The 21,414-nt window shown below is 32.3% G+C and overlaps 2 protein-coding genes across 3 annotated transcripts; both read left to right on the forward strand.

Annotated features, from left to right (window-relative positions):
- The first annotated feature begins 10,764 nt into the window (after positions 1 to 10,764).
- On the forward strand, positions 10,765 to 11,811 carry LOC130993484 (heavy metal-associated isoprenylated plant protein 31). 2 transcript variants are annotated; one of them, XM_057918385.1, is made up of 3 exons: positions 10,765 to 11,026; positions 11,106 to 11,184; positions 11,249 to 11,811. In XM_057918385.1, the coding sequence occupies exons 1-3, from the start codon at positions 11,021 to 11,023 to the stop codon at positions 11,575 to 11,577; spliced, it is 414 nt and encodes a 137-aa protein (XP_057774368.1). In that variant the 5' UTR covers positions 10,765 to 11,020; the 3' UTR covers positions 11,578 to 11,811. The 2 variants fall into 2 exon arrangements, with proteins under 2 accessions (XP_057774368.1, XP_057774369.1); XM_057918386.1 differs by having other exon boundaries at positions 10,825 to 11,022.
- A 6,657-nt stretch (positions 11,812 to 18,468) lies between these two features.
- LOC130993968 (uncharacterized) lies at positions 18,469 to 20,430 on the forward strand. Its single transcript, XM_057919007.1, has 3 exons — positions 18,469 to 18,717; positions 18,767 to 20,343; positions 20,421 to 20,430. Exons 1-3 carry the CDS (start codon positions 18,469 to 18,471, stop codon positions 20,428 to 20,430), a joined length of 1,836 nt encoding a protein of 611 aa, XP_057774990.1.
- The last annotated feature ends 984 nt before the right edge of the window (positions 20,431 to 21,414 follow it).

A 21,414-nucleotide genomic window follows, 5' to 3' on the forward strand; every position in this document is an offset into this window, starting at 1 on the left:
GGATAATAATATTATCTTTGAGTAATGGTTTGAAAAATACTTTTCAACATTTTCTCATATTTTCATCTCTAGTAAACATATGATAAAAAAATATAAAATAAAACAAAATTTTCTCATTTTTCTTAATCCATCGTTTTTAAATGAAAATTTTACAATCAGGGTGTGTTTTTTTTCTTTTTGTTGATAAATTTATCATTAAAAAAAATCTACCTTTAAATGTCTCATTTTCTACAAAATAGAATTTCATTATTTTTCATTCTTTCTTTTCATTGTAAGAATGAATAGTGTTATCCATTTATTTTTGATATGATAATATTATTCTTCTTTTAAGTGGAAAGGTGGAATGAGAAATATTGAATTTTTTATTGTAAAAAATGAAAGAAAATTTAGAAGATAAATTTTTAATATTATTTATTTTTTATGACAAATTTATGAAGCAAAGCCAAAGAGATAGGCACCTCAGAGAGTGGGCTACCTGCCTACCTATTCGAATTTCACAGCCTTCTTTGTCTGGTTAAAGAATAAAGCGAAGAAATATAGAATTACACAAATATATTTATACATGTAAATGTGATTTTTATATAAATTAGGAAGCTTTAGCAACTGGGGCGGCGGAAAAAAATTAGATGTGTATGGGGTGGTCTAGTAATTATCAGCTATTGGGTTGACTATGAATAGTTATCTTTAGCAATAAGAAAATTTTATTGAATAAAAATGAACAAAGAATTAAAGGATAATTGGGCATTGGTGTAGCCCTATAATTAACTACTCCTAATCTCCTATGAAGCAACCAAAATACGGTGGTTATACAAAACTCGAATATAAGATGAATTAGAAGATGTATTTAGTTTACCCATTCTTGTTCGTAATACACACACATTTATAACCCCTTGATTTCTCATTGTTTAATAGAGTTAGTAATATACTTCCTCCCTCCGTTCATGATAAATTTTTTTAAAAGGGAATATCACAAGTTTTAAGACGAGGTTATTGAGTGAATTAAAAATGATGAATATATGTTATAATTAGTATTAAAAGTAATAAAAAAAGTAAAAAAATAAAAATAAATATGATATTACAAATGATGAAATATAATTCAAAAATAAAATAATTTAGTTTATTAAAATGAAATTAAGGCGAAGGAAATGATGATTTGGACATTGTTGCATATGCAGAGTGTCTTGTCTTCTTTGAGGATCCGAAGCGGCAGCCGTTTCTCTAATTAAATTAACAATAATGATGTTTGGACACTAGGTGTGCAATACACCTCCAAAAAACCACCAGTTTTCCTACTAGTCCAAATGAGTCGGTTTTTAGTGATTTATAGATTTACTAATTTATCCTTTATTAGATATATTGTTTTATTATTTTTTTTTTCTGTGTTATGATTTTTGAAATTTATGGTTTTTTTGTTTCCTAATTTTTATTGGTTTTTTGTTTCCTTATATTTTCCAACGTTTTAAAAAAAATTAATATTATTTATTTTTATTGATGATTAAATTATTTATTTATATTCTAAAATTGTGTTTTATTTTGTTTCCACTAATTTTATGATTCTCTTTAAAAAAATTCTTTTTTTTGTTTCCACATATTATTTTTTTATTGTTTCGAAAATATTTTTTTTTTTTGAATTTTTTGTATTTTTTGAAAATTATATATTCTTTTTTTTGTTTCCACATATTATTATTTTATTGTTTCGATAATATTTTTTTCTGAATTTTTTGTATTTTTCGAAAATTATATATTTTTTTATTTGTTTCCACTAATTTGGATATTCTCCTAAAAATAATCCAAGATTTGTTTCCACAAATTTAGAAATTCTCCTAAAATAATCTTCGATTTGTTTCCACTAATTTAGATATTATTGATGATTAAATTATTTATTTATATTCTAAAATTGTGTTTTATTTTGTTTCCACTAATTTTATGATTCTCTTTTAAAAAAATCTTTTTTTTTGTTTCCACATATTATTTTTTTTTTGTTTCGAAAATATTTTTTTTCTGAATTTTTTGTATTTTTCGAAAATTATATATTCATTTTTTTGTTTCCACATATTATTTTTTTATTGTTTCGATAATATTTTTTTTTTCTGAATTTTTTGTATTTTTCGAAAATTATATATTTTTTATTTGTTTCCACTAATTTGGATATTCTCCTAAAAATAATCCAAGATTTGTTTCCACAAATTTAGAAATTCTCCTAAAATAATCTTCGATTTGTTTCCACTAATTTAGATATTATCCTAAAATAATCCTTGATTTGTTTGCACTAATTTAGAGATTATTATAAAATAATCATAGATTTATTTCGACATTTATTTTATTTTTCGATTTTTATTTATTATTTTGCGAATTATTTGTTAATTTTATTTATTTCTACTAATTTAGAGATTCCTTTCAAAGTATTCCTAGATTTGTTTTCATTTTTATATTTTTTTCAAATATTTAATTAAAAAATTCGAAGATGATTTAAAAAAAAGCGAAATACAAGAAAAAGAATATGTGAGTTATACTTTGCCACCTTGTCCGGTAGTGGCAACCGCATTAGTGAAGCGTTAGAAAGAAAAATAAAATTAATCATATGATGGGGCATCGATTGAAAAAATAAATAACATATACTTGGATTAAATGTATTATAATAATCCAGTAAATTTTAATTCAACTTCATTTCATTGAGTATAATTATTTCGACTTCATTATTTACACTATAGTAGTTCATTTTTTTATTATCAAATCGACTTCAATACTATATTATAATACATTGTCTACAAGTATATGTTATATAGTTTTATAACGAATAGTTGAATCGACCTGCTATATATAGTCTTGCAAGTGAAATACATTCATATCAACCATTTCACCTCATTTTATTATATTTTTCCTCAAAATCAATAATTTAATTTAAAATAATTAATAAATATTTATTTTATAACGAATAGTTGAATCGACTTGTAATACATAGTCTTGCGAGTGAAATACATTCGTATCAACCATTTCACCTCATTTTATTATATTTTTCCTCAAAATCACTAATTTAACTTAAAATAATTAATAAATGTTTATTTTATAATGAATAATTGAATCGACTTGTTAAACATAGTTTTGGGAGCGAAATATATTCATATGAACCATTTCACGTCATTTTATTACGTTTATCCTCAAATTCACTAATTTAACTTAAATTAATTAATAAATGTTTATTTTATAATGAATAATTGAATCGACTTGTTAAACATAGTTTTGGGAGCGAAATATATTCATATGAACCATTTCACCGCATTTTATTACGTTTATCCTCAAATTCACTAATTTAACTTAAAATAATTAATAAATGTTTATTTTATAACGAATAGTTGAATCGAATCGACTTGTAATACATAGTCTTGCGAGTGAAATACATTCGTATCAACCATTTCACCTCATTTTATTATATTTTTCCTCAAAATCACTAATTTAACTTAAAATAATTAATAAATGTTTATTTTATAATGAATAATTGAATCGAATCGACTTGTTAAACATAGTTTTGGGAGCGAAATATATTCATATGAACCATTTCACCTCATTTTATTACGTTTATCCTCAAATTCACTAATTTAACTTAAAATAATTAATAAATGTTTATTTTATAACGAATAGTTGAATCGAATCAACTTGTAATACATAGTCTTGCGAGTGAAATACATTCGTATCAACCATTTCACCTCATTTTATTATATTTTTCCTCAAAATCACTAATTTAACTTAAAATAATTAATAAATGTTTATTTTATAATGAATAATTGAATCGAATCGACTTGTTAAACATAGTTTTGGGAGCGAAATATATTCATATGAACCATTTCACCTCATTTTATTACGTTTGTCCTCAAATTCACTAATTTAACTTAAATTAATTAATAAACTTTTATTTTATAATGAATAACTGAATTGAATCGAATATTTATTTTATAAATATCCGAAATTATAACATAATTTTATATTAGATAAAAATAAATAATATTATTTTTATCTTATAAAAAAAATCTAATTTTTGAAAAAATTTAAAAATAATATCCAAAAACAAATCTAGTATTATTTTAAGGAGAAACACAAAATTAGTTGAAACAAATTAATAAAAAACAAATAAACACAAAATTTAGGAGAAATAATTTTTGAAAAAAATAATAATATTAATTTTGAAAAGAAAAATAGCTAGAAACAAACCTTGAATTATTATAACAAGAAACACTAAATTATTGTTAACAAATCAATAATTAAATTTAAAAACAAATAAATCAAAAACAAAACTGAACAAAAAAAATAAAAAATCGAATTATATAAATTATAAAATTTCCCAAAATAAAAACATAAAAATAAAGAAATAAAAGCTTAAAAAATAAAGGGAATTTGGCCGAAAAACTAATTAACCATGAAAATAAGGGAATTTGGCCAAAATAAAAACATAAAAATAAAGAAACATAAGGAAACAAACTAATTAACCAAACAAACTAATTAACCGAAAATAAGGGAATTTGGCCGAAAAATTGTACATAAAATGGCAGAAAAAAAGAAAGAAAATGGATGGAATAAATCAAGGATAAATCAGTAAATATACTAAATCCATAAAACCGGCCCACACTTTAAACAGGTAAAAAACCGGTTTTTTACCAGGTGTAATGTACACCTGGTGTTCAAATATCACTACTCTTAAATTAAATGCTGAGATTTGGGTTTGAAGTAAATCTCAAGTTTAATTATGTGAAAATGGTAAGCGAAGAAGTTGAGAATTTGAGGGAAATGATTAATACGACATAGTTTTTTTGTGTCAATAGGCAAAAATACTTTATTTCTTATATTGTATATGAAAAATGCCCTAGTTTTTATGTACTAAATTCTCCTTTTCTTTTTCATATTTTTCAGGTATGGAATCGTGGATCCGCCAATGACAATATTTCTTTCTTTAATCTTTCTTTGGACGTCAGACCATCGAAATTATATTAAGTTCACATTTAAACAGTTTAAAATTAAATAAAACAATTGCAATTTGCAAATAAGGTCTTGCTCTAGTGGCAAAGCTGATCGAGGCACCCAAAGACTTTCCTTTGTGAGAGGTTTGAGTTGAATCCCGCCTGCGTGCGGTGATGTTTTCTAACTTTAGGTGGTGTTGTATTTCCGCCTGCGTGCGGTGTTGGATTGTTTGTGTTGAGGTCCCAAACGCAGGGCGTTTCTTGCTTGTGTGCGGTACTATTTTCCCACCGTTTGGGTGGTGGTGAACGGTGTTGTATTGTTTGGTTTTGAGGTCCCACACGCAGGACGTTTCTCACCTGTGTGCGGTAATATTTTTCCACTATTTGGGTGGTGGTGAGGTTTCGCTTGCGTGCGGATTGCATAATTGATTATATTCAGATACCTCTTGTAAGTTCAATACATCTTCAGTCTTCAGTCTTCAGTCTTCATTCTTCAGAACTTCAGTCTTTAGAAATTCAGTCTTCAGTCTTTGCCTTTTCAATCTTCAGTCTAGCTAAAAATATTGACTCTAATACTTGAGTCCAGAAAAGCTCTAGTCTACTGAAGATAAACTAAGTATTTTGGAATTATCAAAACAAAGATAAGATATTTTTATTATTTTCCCAATAACTAGCTTAATTTTTTTTTTACTTTTCTTAATTTGTGGGTCATTTTCTCCACTCACTAAATAAAGGATAAATATCACTTTAAACCCCAAACTATTTTCGCACTATCAATTATATCCTGAATTATCTAAAATAATTTTTTAAACCTTGAACAATCAATTTTGTATCAATTGTACCATTCGTTCATTTTTTAGCTTAAAAAATTTGACGTGGCTAACCGAATACTACAATGTATTTAGAATCATTCTTTTTTTGACCTATATTATATAAAACGACGTGATTATATGAAAAATGAATAAAGGGTACAATTAATACAAATTTGATAGTTCAAGGTTTAAAAAATTATTTTCAATAGTTCAGGATATAATTGATAGTGCGAAAATAGTTTGGGGTTTAAAGTAATATTTACCCCCTAAATAAATAACATAATTTTTTTAAAACTCATACCACCCTCTTTTAAGACATTTTTTTTTATAAACGAGGGAGTTATTTGGGAACGGAACGACAGTGACTTAGTTGTAAGTAAACTAGAGAGATTACAAATAATTTCATTTCATATCAAAATGACGTTATTTTGATGTTGAAATCGATTTGGCATTAATCTTTTGGTGGAGACCTTGATGTGAAAATATCGTCCTTTTGTGCCAATTATTTTTAATCTATTTTGTTAATATTCGGCTCTTCTTTTGGTGTGCCATATAAGATTTTTGTCGTTGAAAGTTAACCGCCAAAACGTAATTGTTAAAAAGTCTGATAGTTCGAATATTTAAATTGTAACGTTAATGGTAGTAAGAATATATAATTATTTGAAAATTAAAGTGTGATTATCTAAAATAATATTAGTAAAACGAGAGAAATTGTAATGATCTGGAAGGCGGATTTTCCTTTTGGCTTTTAGATATTGCTGTTGCCGACTCATCTTAATATAAGATTATTTTTTCTTCAAAAAAAAACGTGAGAAACTGATGTGAAAGCATAGTAATTTTTTTTTATTTAAAAAGATGTGAAAGCATAGTAATTTTTATTTATTTAAAAAACAATATAAAGACATGAAAATTGAAAACGAAAGTACGATTGAATTACCTAAAGTAGATTCGGGGGGTTTTCTGCATATGCTGTGAAAAGCATGTACATCTTCGTCTTTCTGTTCCTTTTTGCCTCTCATTCTTCTGTACCATGTATGATGTAACCAAGGATCCAATTTTTCGATCTACTTTATCAAATCCCACTTTATATTTTGCACTAAAAAACACTAGTAAATTTTCAGGGACCCCATATCTATTTTAGTGTCAAAACTCATCATTTTTAACTAACTTTTGATTTTCTTTACACGTAACCCAATCTGGACCCCCAAAATTCAATTTGATCCGTCAATTTATTGATTCGACTCACTTTGCACCATTTCTAGACTATCATGTTAAAGGAGTGTACTGACCAACTGACCAATTTAATTATCCTTCAAGAAACAGTGCATACAAAACAATGTGTGTGCGTTCTCTATAAAAGTAAATAATATCTTGTATATATAATTAGAAAAAAAATTAGTATATCTTTCACTTTTTTTTTTCTAATTATAAATAAACATTCAAACTAAATCTGGAGCTTTTAGTTTGAAAATGCAATATAATTTGAAATACATATTTATGTAGAGTGATGTGAGTGTTTTCCGGTGTTTGACTGAGATATGCACTTGGGATCAAGTCGATGTCTCACTTTATGCTCCACTTTTATTTTTTTTCTTTCATAATTTAATTTTATTATTGTTAACTATGATTTATTCCATCCACTTATTAAGTATATAATTATTTTTATCATATATTTTCACTTTTATTAGTCAATAGTTAGTTATTAGGGTTGATAAATTCAAATTTAGAGCATGTATTTTATTTTTTAATTTTAACATTTTTGAAATAATAATTAAGTATATAATATTATAATAAAATTTATTTTTATAAAATATACTATTAAAATAATAAATACATAATAGGACATGGCGATACACACAAAACTGTAAGACGCTAAATCTCATCGGCAAAACATGAAGCCCACCAATTTTTTTATGGCTTATGGGTTTTACTCTTATCCAATTAAGTTCATTATGCTAGTTAATAACATACTCCATCCGTCCCACGAATTTTGACACATTTGGTATTGGCACGGAAATCGAGGAGTTGTGAATTAGTGTTTTAAGTGTGTAGATAATAAAGTATAAAAGTGATAAAATAGGAGATAGAAGATAATAAAGTGATAAAAATATGAGAGAGAATGCAATATTTTTGAACTAATTATTACTACCTTATTTGAAAATGTGTCAAGATTCGTGGGACGACCCAAAAAGGAATACGTGTCAAGATTCGTGGGACGGATAGAGTACTAATTACGTACAAACATAGGATGATGGAGAAGTACTCTTGTATCTAATAGACGAATTCAGATTTTCTGTGTGTAAGTAAAATTTAATAAATCACGTACGAGAGTGCAATCCATCAATAATACACGAGGATAAGTGACCAACACAACAAAAAACATTATTCTAGCACGTCTAGGCACAAAAAAGGATTGTAAATCTAATGATTCTAATCGTCTAAACTATAACAAAAAAATACTAACTAGGAGAAATATTAGAAATCCAAACTCAAAATCTAACTTTAATAATTTGACCAGATACTCTTGAAGATCACCCTGTTTGTATGGATTTAGATTTAAATCCAAAACAATTTCAAACATGAGGTTGGATTTGAATATGAGCACTATTTTTTATGGGTTGTTGGCGTCTAAATGCACGAACTTTGGGCCCATTTTGATTTTTCCCACGAGTTTTGAAAGTTGTTAAAAAAATACAAGAACTTTGGCTCATTTTATTTTTTCTCACGAACTTTGAGAATTATCGAAAAATACACAAATTTTGACTCATTTTATTTTTTCCCACGAAATATATTGTTATAAAATACTCCATCTGTTCCATTAAAAGTGGTATGTATTCCATTTTAGACCGTCCCACTATAAGTGGGCTATTTTCATAAATGAAAAAATTTAACCGCAAAAAAAGTGTGGGTTCTACCACTTTTAACCAATTTACATATTCTCTTTAATTCTCGTGCTGAAAATTTTTTGACCACTTATAGTGGGACGAAGGGAGTATGATCCAAATAATTCTTTTATTTTAATTTTTTATCAAAACAATGTCGTTTTAATTACGAAATATATTTTAAAATTTAAAAAAAAATATGTCACCATGAACAATTTTCATCTATCATTAATTAAATTAATTAAGCTAGTTGATTAATTATAAAAGAATTATTTTGTTCATATTTTATAACAATATATTTCGTGAGAAAAAAATGAGTCAAAGTTTATGTATTTCTCGATAAATCTCAAAGTTCGTGGGAAAAAATAAAATGAGTCAAAATTCGTCTTTTTTTTTTTTTGACAATTTTCAAAGTTCGTGAAAAAAATCAAAATAGGCCCACAATTTGTGTATTTAGACGCCAATAATCATTTTTATCATATATTTATACTAGATCGAGATGAAAGATGAGAAAATATTTTCACACCCCTACCATAAGAGCTGGAGAGAAAAAGAGTGAAAAGAAGCTGCCCGAGAAAAAACATTTCACCATTTTCGAAAAAAAATTCCAATACAGTAAACATGTGAAAATGAAATAAGTGAAAAATATATATTTTCTCTTCTTTTCCACCAAAGTAAACACATTCACTCTTGGTAGTCTCTAAAGTTTTAGGGCCTGTTTGATATGGGTTTAAAAGCAGGATAAGTTAAATTAATATGGATTTATGTAGTGTTTGATATTATGTGTTACTAATATGGTCAACTACAGGTTTATCCCAAGACCCTAGCTTATTTTGTGGGATTAACCCACACTAATTATCCCACCTCCCCCATGGGATTAACCCACACTAATTATTCCACCCCCTCCATAGCCTACTAATTTAGGTATTTGATATGTTAATCCAACCTATTTCAATGGATACCTAACACTTTTTGGGATTAATTACCAATGATATCAAACACCCATCTGAGATTAGAAATCATGACTAATCCACACTAAATTATCAGGATAATTTATATCCTGATTAATCCAATACTGAAAATCAAACGGGCCCTTATGGGAGAGCTAATTAAACCATCACAATAGAGATCGAGTTTAAAAACTCATCTACCATGCATAGTCCATGGTGTCTCGTAAGATGGAGACTCTCATTCTTATCTTCGCGGGCTGGAGAACGAACTACATATTGATACAATTGAAAACAAATAGGTATAAACATATAGTGAACGATCATTTAACCCTCACTCCTTGCTGCTAGCATTAATCATTTTTGGGACTTTAATTTGATCTATGTATAGGCTATATATGTTTTTGTCCTTTTCTCTTAGGCCTGAAACTGAAAGCATCAATTAATAACTTTTTTTTTAATTATTATTGACCATACAACTCCACAACAATTTTTTTCATTATTTTTTAATTATTTATTTTAGACTGACTTATGTATGGAAGCATTTAATATCCAAACCAAATAACAGGTGCTGCAACCGTAACTCCATGAAATCATACATACATATGCCAATGAAAATGATATCCTTGGTGCTCTGAAAAAGCTTTTGTTGTGTGAAAGCTGCTTCTTTTTTCTTCTTTTTTGAATAAATTATACAAGTAAATAATAAAATTTAATGACTGCACCACAATTGACTCAAATTCAGGATTGAGCATTAACCAACTACCGCTAGACGAAAACATGCACACTCCGATAGACAACAATATGGTCTGAGAGAACTTATTGTATTTAGTATATTTATCACAAATTTAATGAATTATTTGAGTAAATGTGGTTAAACATAGTGAGAAAAGGTACGTTACAAAGTACTCCAAACTTGTAAAGGCTTTACACTTTGCAACTTGTTTGATCTAATTTACAATTGCATCGATCTGACAATTTGCAACCTAATTAAACTTCATGACTGATCATTTTGGCTTTATTTTTGAACTTCTATTTGTTGCCAAAAGTTACATCTTACAACCTTAATAATCAACATCCAACGTATATTTTGGCAAGAAAAAAAAAAAAGTAAATGAGGTTCCTGAGTTGCAAAATTTTCTTGTCCCGAAAAATAAGGTGCGTGACACCTAATTATGAAGTTGGAGTAGGGTGTGTTGTGTTTGAAAAAGCGAGTCACGCTCTCCCACCCCCACGCCTGACCCCCTTCTCTGCTTTCTTGTCTCAATCTCCAATGCCATTCAATATTATGACCTGCCTCTCTTCTTCACTACCTTCCATCATCACCCCAAAACACTATACAGGCACAACTCTCCTTTTCAATTTTCTTTATATAACCAAATAATTATCATCAATCTTCCTCCACTTTTCAGTTTCATATCTATCTCAATATGTCTGTAAGTTATTTTTTCCTCTTCCTTTTTTCTTGTTAATTAGTATAAATGTAAGTGTAATGTAAGTAATTTATATTTGTAGATGTTGGAAGTGAGGGTTCCCAACTTGGATTGCGAGGGATGCGCTACCAAGGTTAGGAAAGCTGTACTGAAGCTGAAAGGTGAGTCCATATATTTAGATGAAATATATTTATGTTTATATAGTAATGAAATTGAAAATGCTAGGTGTGGATGAGGTGGAAGTAGAGATGGAGGTGCAGAAAATAACGGTGAGGGGTTACGCATTGGAGGAGAAAAAGGTGCTCAAGGCCATTAAACGCGCGGGAAAGGCGGCGGAGCCATGGCCGTATCCCGGCTACTCATATTTTTCCTCATTTTACAAATACCCTTCTCACGTTATCAACCATTACTATGAAACCTCCAGAAACGTCGCCGCGCCAAGCGTTCACACCTTCTTCCACACGCCCGCGGTCTACTCGGTCGCCGTCGCCTCCGACGAGGCGGTCGCCTCCATCTTCAGCGACGACAACCCTCATGCTTGCTCTATCATGTGATTCTCAATGCCATGCCCCTTTTCTCCCTATATTTTTGGATTTTTCTTTTTTTTTTTGGTAGGGAGATTTTGTGGTGATTTTTTTATTTATTTATTTTGCTGGCGCTGCTCATATTCTTTTGTTTTAGGCTGTTTTTGTACTAGGGTTTATGGTTTTATTATTGCTTTCTGATATTTTACTGCTGCTGGAGGATGAAGGATTTTAATGATACTTAAATTCTCTAGTTCTGCTGAATGCTGATGTTGGATGTAGTAATATTTAATGTAGAGTTTACATGAATTTTTAAGATTTAAATTTAAGGAAAAGTGTGTGAGATGTTTGATTTCATTAGGTGGGAATATTATTATTTTTGCAAAAAGATGATGGGTGTTTTTGGGCTTTTATTTTCTCAAATAAAGGCACACTCCTTTCTGTAAAAAGCACTCGGGGGGACCTGTCTTTATTGTTTCCTATGTATAATAACTGCATGGATTTAAATTGGAGGGGAGGTCAAATGACAATCTTCATTTAAATGAAAAATATGAGAATTATTTTTAGGGTGAATCTATTTGGATTAAATTGATTCGGAACGAGGATAAAATAATCAAAATAAAAATATATTTTACCTTATATATTAAATTAAGTTCAAAATTTGAAATATATACTCCATCCGTCCCACTTAAATTGGCACACTTGTCTTTTTTGTTTGTCTCACTTAAATTGACACTTTCTTAAAATAGTATTTGGTCCCTACTTTATCTACACACATAAAATAAGTGGATCCTACCTACTTTACACTCTTAACTCTTTATTCTTAATCTCCGTGCCCAACTTAAAAGTGTCAATTTAAGTGGGATGGATGGAGTATATATTATAATACTCATTCCGTCCCTGAAATAGCTTCTTCTTTTTCCTTTTCGGGACGTCTCCCAAATAACTTTCTCTTTCTTTCTTTTCATTTTTGGACAACTAGCCCACCACCAATAATACTTTATTTATTCTTAACATCTTCTTTCTTTCTTTTCATTTTTGGACAACTAACCCACCGCCAATAATACTTTATTTATTCTTACTTTTCATTTTTCACCACTCTCAATACTAATTATAATACATTTTCACAACTTCCAATAATAATTATAACACTTTTTTTCCACTACCAATATTCAATATATTTTATAACTTTTCCTTAAAACCCGTGTCGTCCCCAAAGAGGGAGCTATTTTAGGGACAGAAGGAGTATTATTTATATAATTTAACATATTTTAAAAATAAAATGAAAAATTATATTTTTATTAAAATAAATTACTATAAAAATAATCAAAATATTAAAAATAAATTACTATTAAAAATAAAAAATCCATTTAATGATGATTTTTAAAGCTAATTTAATGATGATTTATTAAATACAAATAAACCAGTTAAAATATTTTTGAAACGGTATAACCAAGGACAAAATAGTCACAAAACTATTATGCGCTCAATTTTTTCTTTTGAAGCAAATTATGCGCTCAATTAATTGTATACATTTTGATTTGGAAACCGTATAAAGCTACGAAGTGTCCTAATTGAATGGATATTTCAACATCTAGATAACGCAGGTAGCAGATCCAACTTTTTTCTTTTTCTACGCCTATGATAGATTTATCCACCAAAAAAAATGGATAATATAAATTTATGCATTTAAATATCTTTTTTCTTTCAACACTTGACAAAAAAATATTTTTTCTTCCTTATTTTCATTTTAAGGATGGATAATATTATCCCTCCAATCTTGAAATGAAAATAAAGAAGAAAAATGATAACTTCTCTTTTGGGTGTAACATTCTCTATGTTTGTAATAGTGACAATACATAGTAGTAGCATTTTTTATAAAATAAATAAGTTAAGTATCAAGGGTCATAAAAAAATAAGTTTTGTAGCACATTTGACCTAAAGTACATAGTGACAATAGACACTTGTAGCCAAAAGCATATAGTTTATGACTTTGGTAACCACCACTTTTAAAGAATGACTTTGGGGGTCAAAATGGAATGAAAAGACAATCTCACCCTTACTAATTGCTAAATAAAAATAAAGAAAAATTGAATTTACTCCTCACCCACCTCCAACTGCCAACTCAGCAAAAGGTACTCCTCACCCACCCCTCTTCATCTTCTCTCTCTCTCTTTCCATGGCTTCCATTACTCTTTCCATTGCTTCCATTAATGAAACTGCCGATCTTATTCTTCATCGTATCTTTGATTTTCGTAGGTTAAGATGGTTCGTACAACTAAATTAATGTGATAATGAATGCTAATGTAAAGTAGGTTGGTGAAGAAATGGATGAAAAGTGGATTTGTGTTCTTCTTCCTCATTCTTTTCTTTTTTGGTGGAAACCCACGAAAATTTTCCCCAAAAAAATAGCGATTTTATTATTTGAAAACACTTGGGTCGGACGAAATTCTTTGGGCATTCTGATTGTATTTAGGTATGTATGTTAAATTCATGGCAAATGTATCAATTGTATGTCTTGTTTTTCGATTTTAGTGAGCGGTGAACAGTAATTTTGCAGAACACAGTTGTATTTGTAAATGACACAGTTTAAAATATATTGATATCAAATTCATGATTTGTTGTTTTGTCATGAAAAAATTTAGTTTATTCACGTCTAAGACCACATTGAGTGTGAAAAATATAAAATAAATGATTGATTTTGATGACACAGTTTGGGAGCTATGAATGTGTTCTTAGCTACACAGTTGAGAGCTCAACTGTTCTTAACTACACTGTTAGAAACACAGTTGCATCCACAATAAAAAAAAATGTTGTGCATTGTTATTAATTATTTGAATTTGTTAATTAATTATTATTTGATTTTGTTAATATATTCATTAACAAATTATTTGAATTACAAGCTCGTATAAATCTTAATAATTTATTATTAAAAATTAATAAATATTTAATTTTGTTAAATTAGCTAGTTAATTAAGTGACTAATCAAGTATATTATTTATTTATTTATTAATTAAGTTAAATTGTATAATTTAAGTGATTAATTAAGCTCACTTAAATACAATATTTATTTTCTACACAGTTGAGTATAATACGTACACAGTTGATTATGTAAATATTGTGCACAGTTGAATTGTATATACAGTTGAACTCAATTACTTTACGTGATTCATTTGCAGATATGTCGTCGCGACGTGTAGCAATTCGTCATGGTGGTCATTGGGAGAGATCGAATTACATAGGTGGGGACGAGGTTCTTGTACACATGCATGTGGGTTTGTTATCTTATGATAATCTAGTACGAGAGATTAACGAGCAACTGGATTGTGATGAAAGCGTCTCTGATTTTTTGTTTTACTACCTGACGAGCATGAGCGATGGTAGGAGAACAAAAGTTGCTTTGAAAAATGATACAGATTTTTTTCGATTGCTTTTGGAACAAAATGACTATCCAATAGTATATGTGGTCAAGAAAGGCAAACAATCAGCTACAGGTGTAGACAACCGCACTGAATCAAGGCGTTTTGGCGATGGCAAGCGTCCAACAGTCAACCGCGTATCAATTACTACGATGCTATCATATGTACTCTAACACGTACTCTTAGTATACTTAACTCTCATGCGATATATGTCCAATATGTTTGAGGGGGTAATGGAATTGAACACTATTGACTCATTTTTATTGAATATAATGCCTATTAATTGAAATTGCATACTTAATTTCACTTAATTGCATAGGAATTACTAAAACATGACCCGTTTGTGGCCGACTGTGTACGTAATTGTGCACTGTCATCGTGCACCGTAGAACTCTTGCTATTTTCCCAATTTGAAGGACATGGGGCATCGGAAATTTGGATTTTTAATCTCCTATGTCAAATTCAAGGGTTAACACATCAAATGGAATACTTATTTTTTTATCAAACACGTATCAATTACTACTGATGCTGTCATATGTACTCTAACACGTACTCTTAGTATACTTAACTCTCATGCAATATATGTCCAATATGTTTGAGGGGGTAATGGAATTGAACACTATTGACTCATTTTTATTGAATATAATGCCTATTAATTGAAATTGCATACTTAATTTCACTTAATTGCATAGGAATTACTAAAACATGCCCCGTTTGTGGCCGACTGTGTACGTAGTTGTTAAACTGTGTACGTAGTTGTGCACTGTCATCGTGCACCGTAGAACTCTTGCTATTTTCCCGATTTGAAGGACATGGGGCATCGGAAATTTGGATTTTTAATCTCCTATGTCAAATTCAAGGGTTAGCACATCAAATGGAATACTTGTTTTTTATCAAACACGTATCAATTACTACGATGCTATCATATGTACTCTAACACGTACTCTTAGTATACTTAACTCTCATGCGATGTATGTCCAATGTGTTTGAGGGGGTAATGGAATTGAACACTATTGACTCATTTTTATTGAATATAATGTCTATTAATTGAAATTGCATACTTAATTTCACTTAATTGCATATGAATTACTAAAACATGCCCCGTTTGTGGTTGACTGTGTATTCCCCGATTCACTGTGTACGTAGTTGTGCACTGTCATTGTGCACCGTAGAACTCTTACTATTTTCCCGATTTGAAGGACTTCGGGCATCGGAAATTTGAATTTTTAATCTCCTATGTTAAATTCAAGGGTTAACACATCAAATCGAATACTTGTTTTTAATCAAACACGTCTCAATTACTACGATGCTATTATATACACTCTAACACGTACTCTTAGTGTACTTAACTCTCATGCGATATATGTCCAATGTGTTTGAGGGGGTAACGGAATTGAACACTATTGACTCATTTTTATTGAATATAATGTCTATTAATTGAAATTGCATACTTAATTTCACTTAATTGCATATGAATTACTAAAACATGTCACGTTTGTGGTTGACTGTGTATTCCCCGATTCACTGTGTACGTAGTTGTGCACTGTCATTGTGCACCGTAGAACTCTTACTATTTTCCCGATTTGAAGGACTTCGGGCATCGGAAATTTGGATTTTTAATCTCCTATGTTAAATTCAAGGGTTAACACATCAAATTGAATACTTGTTTTTAATCAAACACGTCTCAATTACTACGATGCTATTATATGTACTCTAACACGTACTCTTAGTATATTTAACTCTCATGCGATATATGTCCAATATGTTTGAAGGGGTAATGGAATTGAACACTATTGAATCATTTTATTTTTGAAATAGGCGATCATTTGACCGTTTTCTCCATAAATCTTTCCCTTCAAGCGCTCCGTCTTCTCCATCAGCACGCCGTCCCTCCTAGAGACCACGCGATCCACCGGGAATTTTGGAGTGGAGTAGTTTGACCGTTTGTTGTAATTTGTGGCGGCCAGTCACAACTTGGTTGGTGGGACTAAGCGCCGCCGCCGCTGAAGCTCTATCGCCGCCGCCGCTGGAGCTCTGTCTCGGCCCTAAGCGCCGCCTGCTGGAGTCGTCGTGGAGAAGAGGCGCTGGAGGTTGCGCCGTGAAGAATCGCCGAGAACGGAAGTCGACGGTCGCCGTGAAGAATCGTGGAGCAGAGATGGCGAGAGTGGAAGGTGACAGACGACAATTTTGAAGAAAATGGGGAAGAAGTTGGATGGTTTTGAAATGGGGAAAAAGAAAGGTTTTGGAAGAAGGGCCGTCAGTTTTTTTTCTTAAAATTGTAAGTCAAACTTTCATTTTTTATTTTGTTTTATTATAATTATTTTAAGACAAATGTTATTTCAATTTTCCTTTATTTTTATTGACTAATTAGTAAGGGTAGCTTTGTCTTTTAATAGCATTTTGACCCCTAAAGTCATAGTTTAAAAGTGGTGGCTATCAAAGTCTCAAACTATATGCTTTTGGTTAGTTGTGTCTTTCTCCCAAGTACATAAGTACAAGTCAATAAAGTGAATGATAGTGACATATTACTTATTTTTGATTTAAAAATAATCAAATAAAACCAAAATCTGATTCTCTCTCTCTCTATTCACGTTAAAATTAAAACCGAGTATTAAAACCATATCTTATGGCATTATGGCGTGAATTTATGTGATCAAATCTGATTCTCTCTCTTTGATTTAAAAATAACCGAAATCACGTTAAAATGTGATTTAAAAATAAGCAAAATCTGATTCTCTCTCTCTATTCACGTTTATGGCGTGATTTTATGTGATATTATGGTTGTTGGGTGCATTTACACCAACTCAAACACTTGTTAAGGAAACAACCTTAAATTCACGAAATTAAATGCTCCGTACACGGTTGCTGTGGGTAGTTAATGAAGGATACCAACCAAATGTTCATTCATCAGACATTTGAACAAGAAAGAAGAAGAAAATCCTCTCAATACACATACACGACTCATACACGGTTGCTCAAAAATTCAAAAAAAAAATCATCTAAAGGCTTGTATTACATAAGGTATGTGAAACACATACTTTTTTTTAAATTTCGGCTGTACACGGTTGGTGTTCTAGAGTACACGGTTGTACACGGTTTGAGTTTTAGTGATTTTTTGTTGTTTATTTCAATAATTATGTTATATATATGACTTATTACATGTTTTGGACTAAAAAACGGCATAAAAAAACACTCTATACGCAAATTACCTTATTTTTGAACCCTTAGTGTTCTGCTGTACACGGTTAGGGTTTTCGTGTACACGGTTGTACACGGTGGTCGAATTTGCTGTACACGGTTGAGTTGAATATGATTTTGATGTTATTTTTAGCATGTTTGTATATTCAGTTGATGTATTGGGGTACACAGTTTCCTGTTTGTGTATTTAAATGTTGTATTTTTGTCGTTTTGAAGCAGATGTCAGTTTCAAGCAATCGTTATACGGCACAGTGGTCAGTGGAAATTAACCTAGTATGAAGGAGGCGATGAGGTTGTCGTGTACATGTCTAAGGAAGACCTTTGTCATGCGAAGTTGATGCAAGAGGTGCACGATCAATTAAACGAGGATGGTCGATCCACTTATATGCTTTTCTACACATCGACCACGGACGAAGGGCGAAAAATAAAAGTGGCTTTGAAGACTGATTCGGATTTGAACCGGCTGATTTCCGAGCATAAGAAATATCCCGTTGTTTACGTGATCGAGAAGGGCAAACAATCTGCGGCTCCGGTTCCTCAGACTCAAGAGCGGGTATATTATGAGGGACATCGGTCTACTGTGTTTCCTATCGGATGAACAGGAAGCGTGGAGACAGACAGGGCCTCAGAATTTCACATCGGATGATCAGCCCGATGTCGAGCCTCGTGTTGGAGTTCAGCAGCTTGAGGCACGTGACTGGGGGATTCCAGTCCTCGATTTTGACGATGCGCCGGCATTAGGTTGGGAGGCTTCTAACGTATTGGAGAGCGGGATATTATCAGTGGGGGCTCTATTCCGGTCGAAGAATGATTTGGCAATCGCTGTTGGCCTGTACCATATGGAGAATCACGTGGAGTACGCCGTGCATCGTTCCAGTACGACCCGTTTGTGGTTTGTTTGCAAGCATGGCAACGGTTGTCCGTTCATGCTGCGAGCCGTTCAGAGTGCATCGATCTGGAGAGTGATCAAGGTGGTGATGGATCATACCTGCCACACGGATTTGAATCGTACTGCCCCGAGACAGATTCCGGCGAGGGTTGTTGGAAGATATTTTGCACAGAAATTGGTAGGCGAGGGGGTCGTTTTGAAGCCGAAGGAGATGATGTCAGAGATGCAGCGCTTATTCGGTATTGAGATCAATTACAGCTTCGCTCTCCGTGCAAGAAACATCGCGATTGAGATGACATATGGTGATTTTGGGAACTCGTATCAGATGCTCCCATCGTATTTGTATATGCTGAGAATGAGTAATCCCGGCACATTATACGACCTTGAGATGAAGGATGATGGCAAGTTCCATCATATGTTTGTTGCACTTGGACAGAGCGTGGCTGCCTTTGAGAAGGGTTACTTGAGGCCGGTCATCGTCGTAGACGGGACCCATCTGAAGGGAAGGAACGGCGGCATTTTGTTCGTCGCTGTTACAAAGGATGGGAACGAAGCAATATTTCCTCTCGCAGTTGGGCTTGGTCCTATCGAGAACGACGAGTCTTGGACTTGGTTCTTCCACCGACTGCGGACTTGCTTTGGTCAGCCGGATGATCTCTTGATTGTGTCTGATCAGCACAAGAGCATCAGAAATGCTGTGGAGTGTGTCTACCCGAACGTCCCTCACGGGTTGTGCTATTACCATATCCAGAAGAATCTCGCGCATTATGGGCAGCATGTAGCTGCAGTCTTCAAAGCAGCGGCATATTCCTATCGATCAGACGATTTTCAAAGGAATTTTTCTGCGCTTCAAGTACTGAAAGTCAACGCGCACACACGCCTCAACACTATTGGTGTGGAGAGATGGGCCAGGTCCAAGTGCCCTGTACGACGCACGAGCTTCATGACGTCGAATGCTGCCGAGATGATGAACAGTAGACTGTTGTGGGCACGATGCCTCCCGGTTGCTTCATTGATCGAGACCTATCGAGCCATTATGGAGAAATGGTTCGATAGGCGACGCATCTCGGCTGCATCGAGGTCACATGAGTTGACTGAGGTAGTAGAGGGAAAGTTGCATGTGGCTGTCGAAGCGGGTCGGCAATTGGCTGTTCGAGGGACGACGACGCACATGTTTAGTGTTGAGGATGATCATGCATTCTACATTGTCGATCTCGAGAATCGGATTTGTAGTTGTGCTCAGTTCGACCTGGATGACATTCCGTGTCGTCATGCTTGTGCCGCTATTAGGTACCTCATTTATTACAAATTTTGCATATTGAAGTAATTTTTTGTAAATTTATCTTTTTATCTTTGCATTTTATTAGGCGTGCATGACTGCAAGTCACGGATTTTGTTGGAGGATATTTCAAACAATCCGTGCTGTTGGCCACATATATGGAGCGTATTGTTCCCGTTCCACATCCTACGTATTGGAATGTGCCCGATGAGATATCAGCCTATGTTGTGAAACCCCCGGATATCACGGTCCATGCGGGACGAACGAAGTTGAGTAGGGCTCGTTCAGCAGTTGAGGGTCTTCCTAATTTGGGTCCTCCTAATTCGGGTACTCCTAATTCTCGACCTCAAGTATGCTCACGTTGCAAGGGTAGAAGTCACAATGCCCGGAGATGCAAAGCGCAAGTGGGACCATTGGACTTGAACGTGCCGGTGGAGGGTGTCGAGCAACCACCCGATGCACGAAGGCGACGAAAGAAGAAATGCGGAATTTGTAGGAGTGGAACACACACTAGGAATGCATGTCCTCAAAATGTTGGGTTGTGAGTGATTCTGGATATAGAGTCAGATTTGGTTTTGATTAAGTGGAACACACACTAGGAATGCATGTCCTCGATTTGATCTTGAAAATGAATTTGGTTGTTTGATCGTTGTTTGAACATTGAATTTGTTGTTGCTACATGTTGATTTGGCTTTAAAATTCAAAAAACAGGTGTTTTTGGGCTAAAAATCGGTGGCCTGCCCTCTGTACACGGTTAGACCCTAACCGTGTACACCTTGGGACCAATCGTGTACGCAACCGTGTAGCGATGAACACGCAGCCGTGCACGGTGACACGGTTCATTGTTTGGCCGTGTGCTGTACACGGTTTCGAGTTCTTCCGTGCATGGTTGCGTACACGGTTTCGAGAAACTGTACACGGTTAGGGTCTAACCGTGTACAAAGGCCATTCAGCCCTTGTTCACCCCAAAAACACCAACAAGTCATAAAATCAACCGTATTTTAACAACCAACAACCATGCCAAACACAAAAACAGCAAACCACCAAACATAAGCACAAATCAAACCACAAAACAACAGCAA

Source organism: Salvia miltiorrhiza, chromosome 7, assembly GCF_028751815.1.
Source record: "Salvia miltiorrhiza cultivar Shanhuang (shh) chromosome 7, IMPLAD_Smil_shh, whole genome shotgun sequence".
NCBI lineage: Eukaryota > Viridiplantae > Streptophyta > Magnoliopsida > Lamiales > Lamiaceae > Salvia > Salvia miltiorrhiza.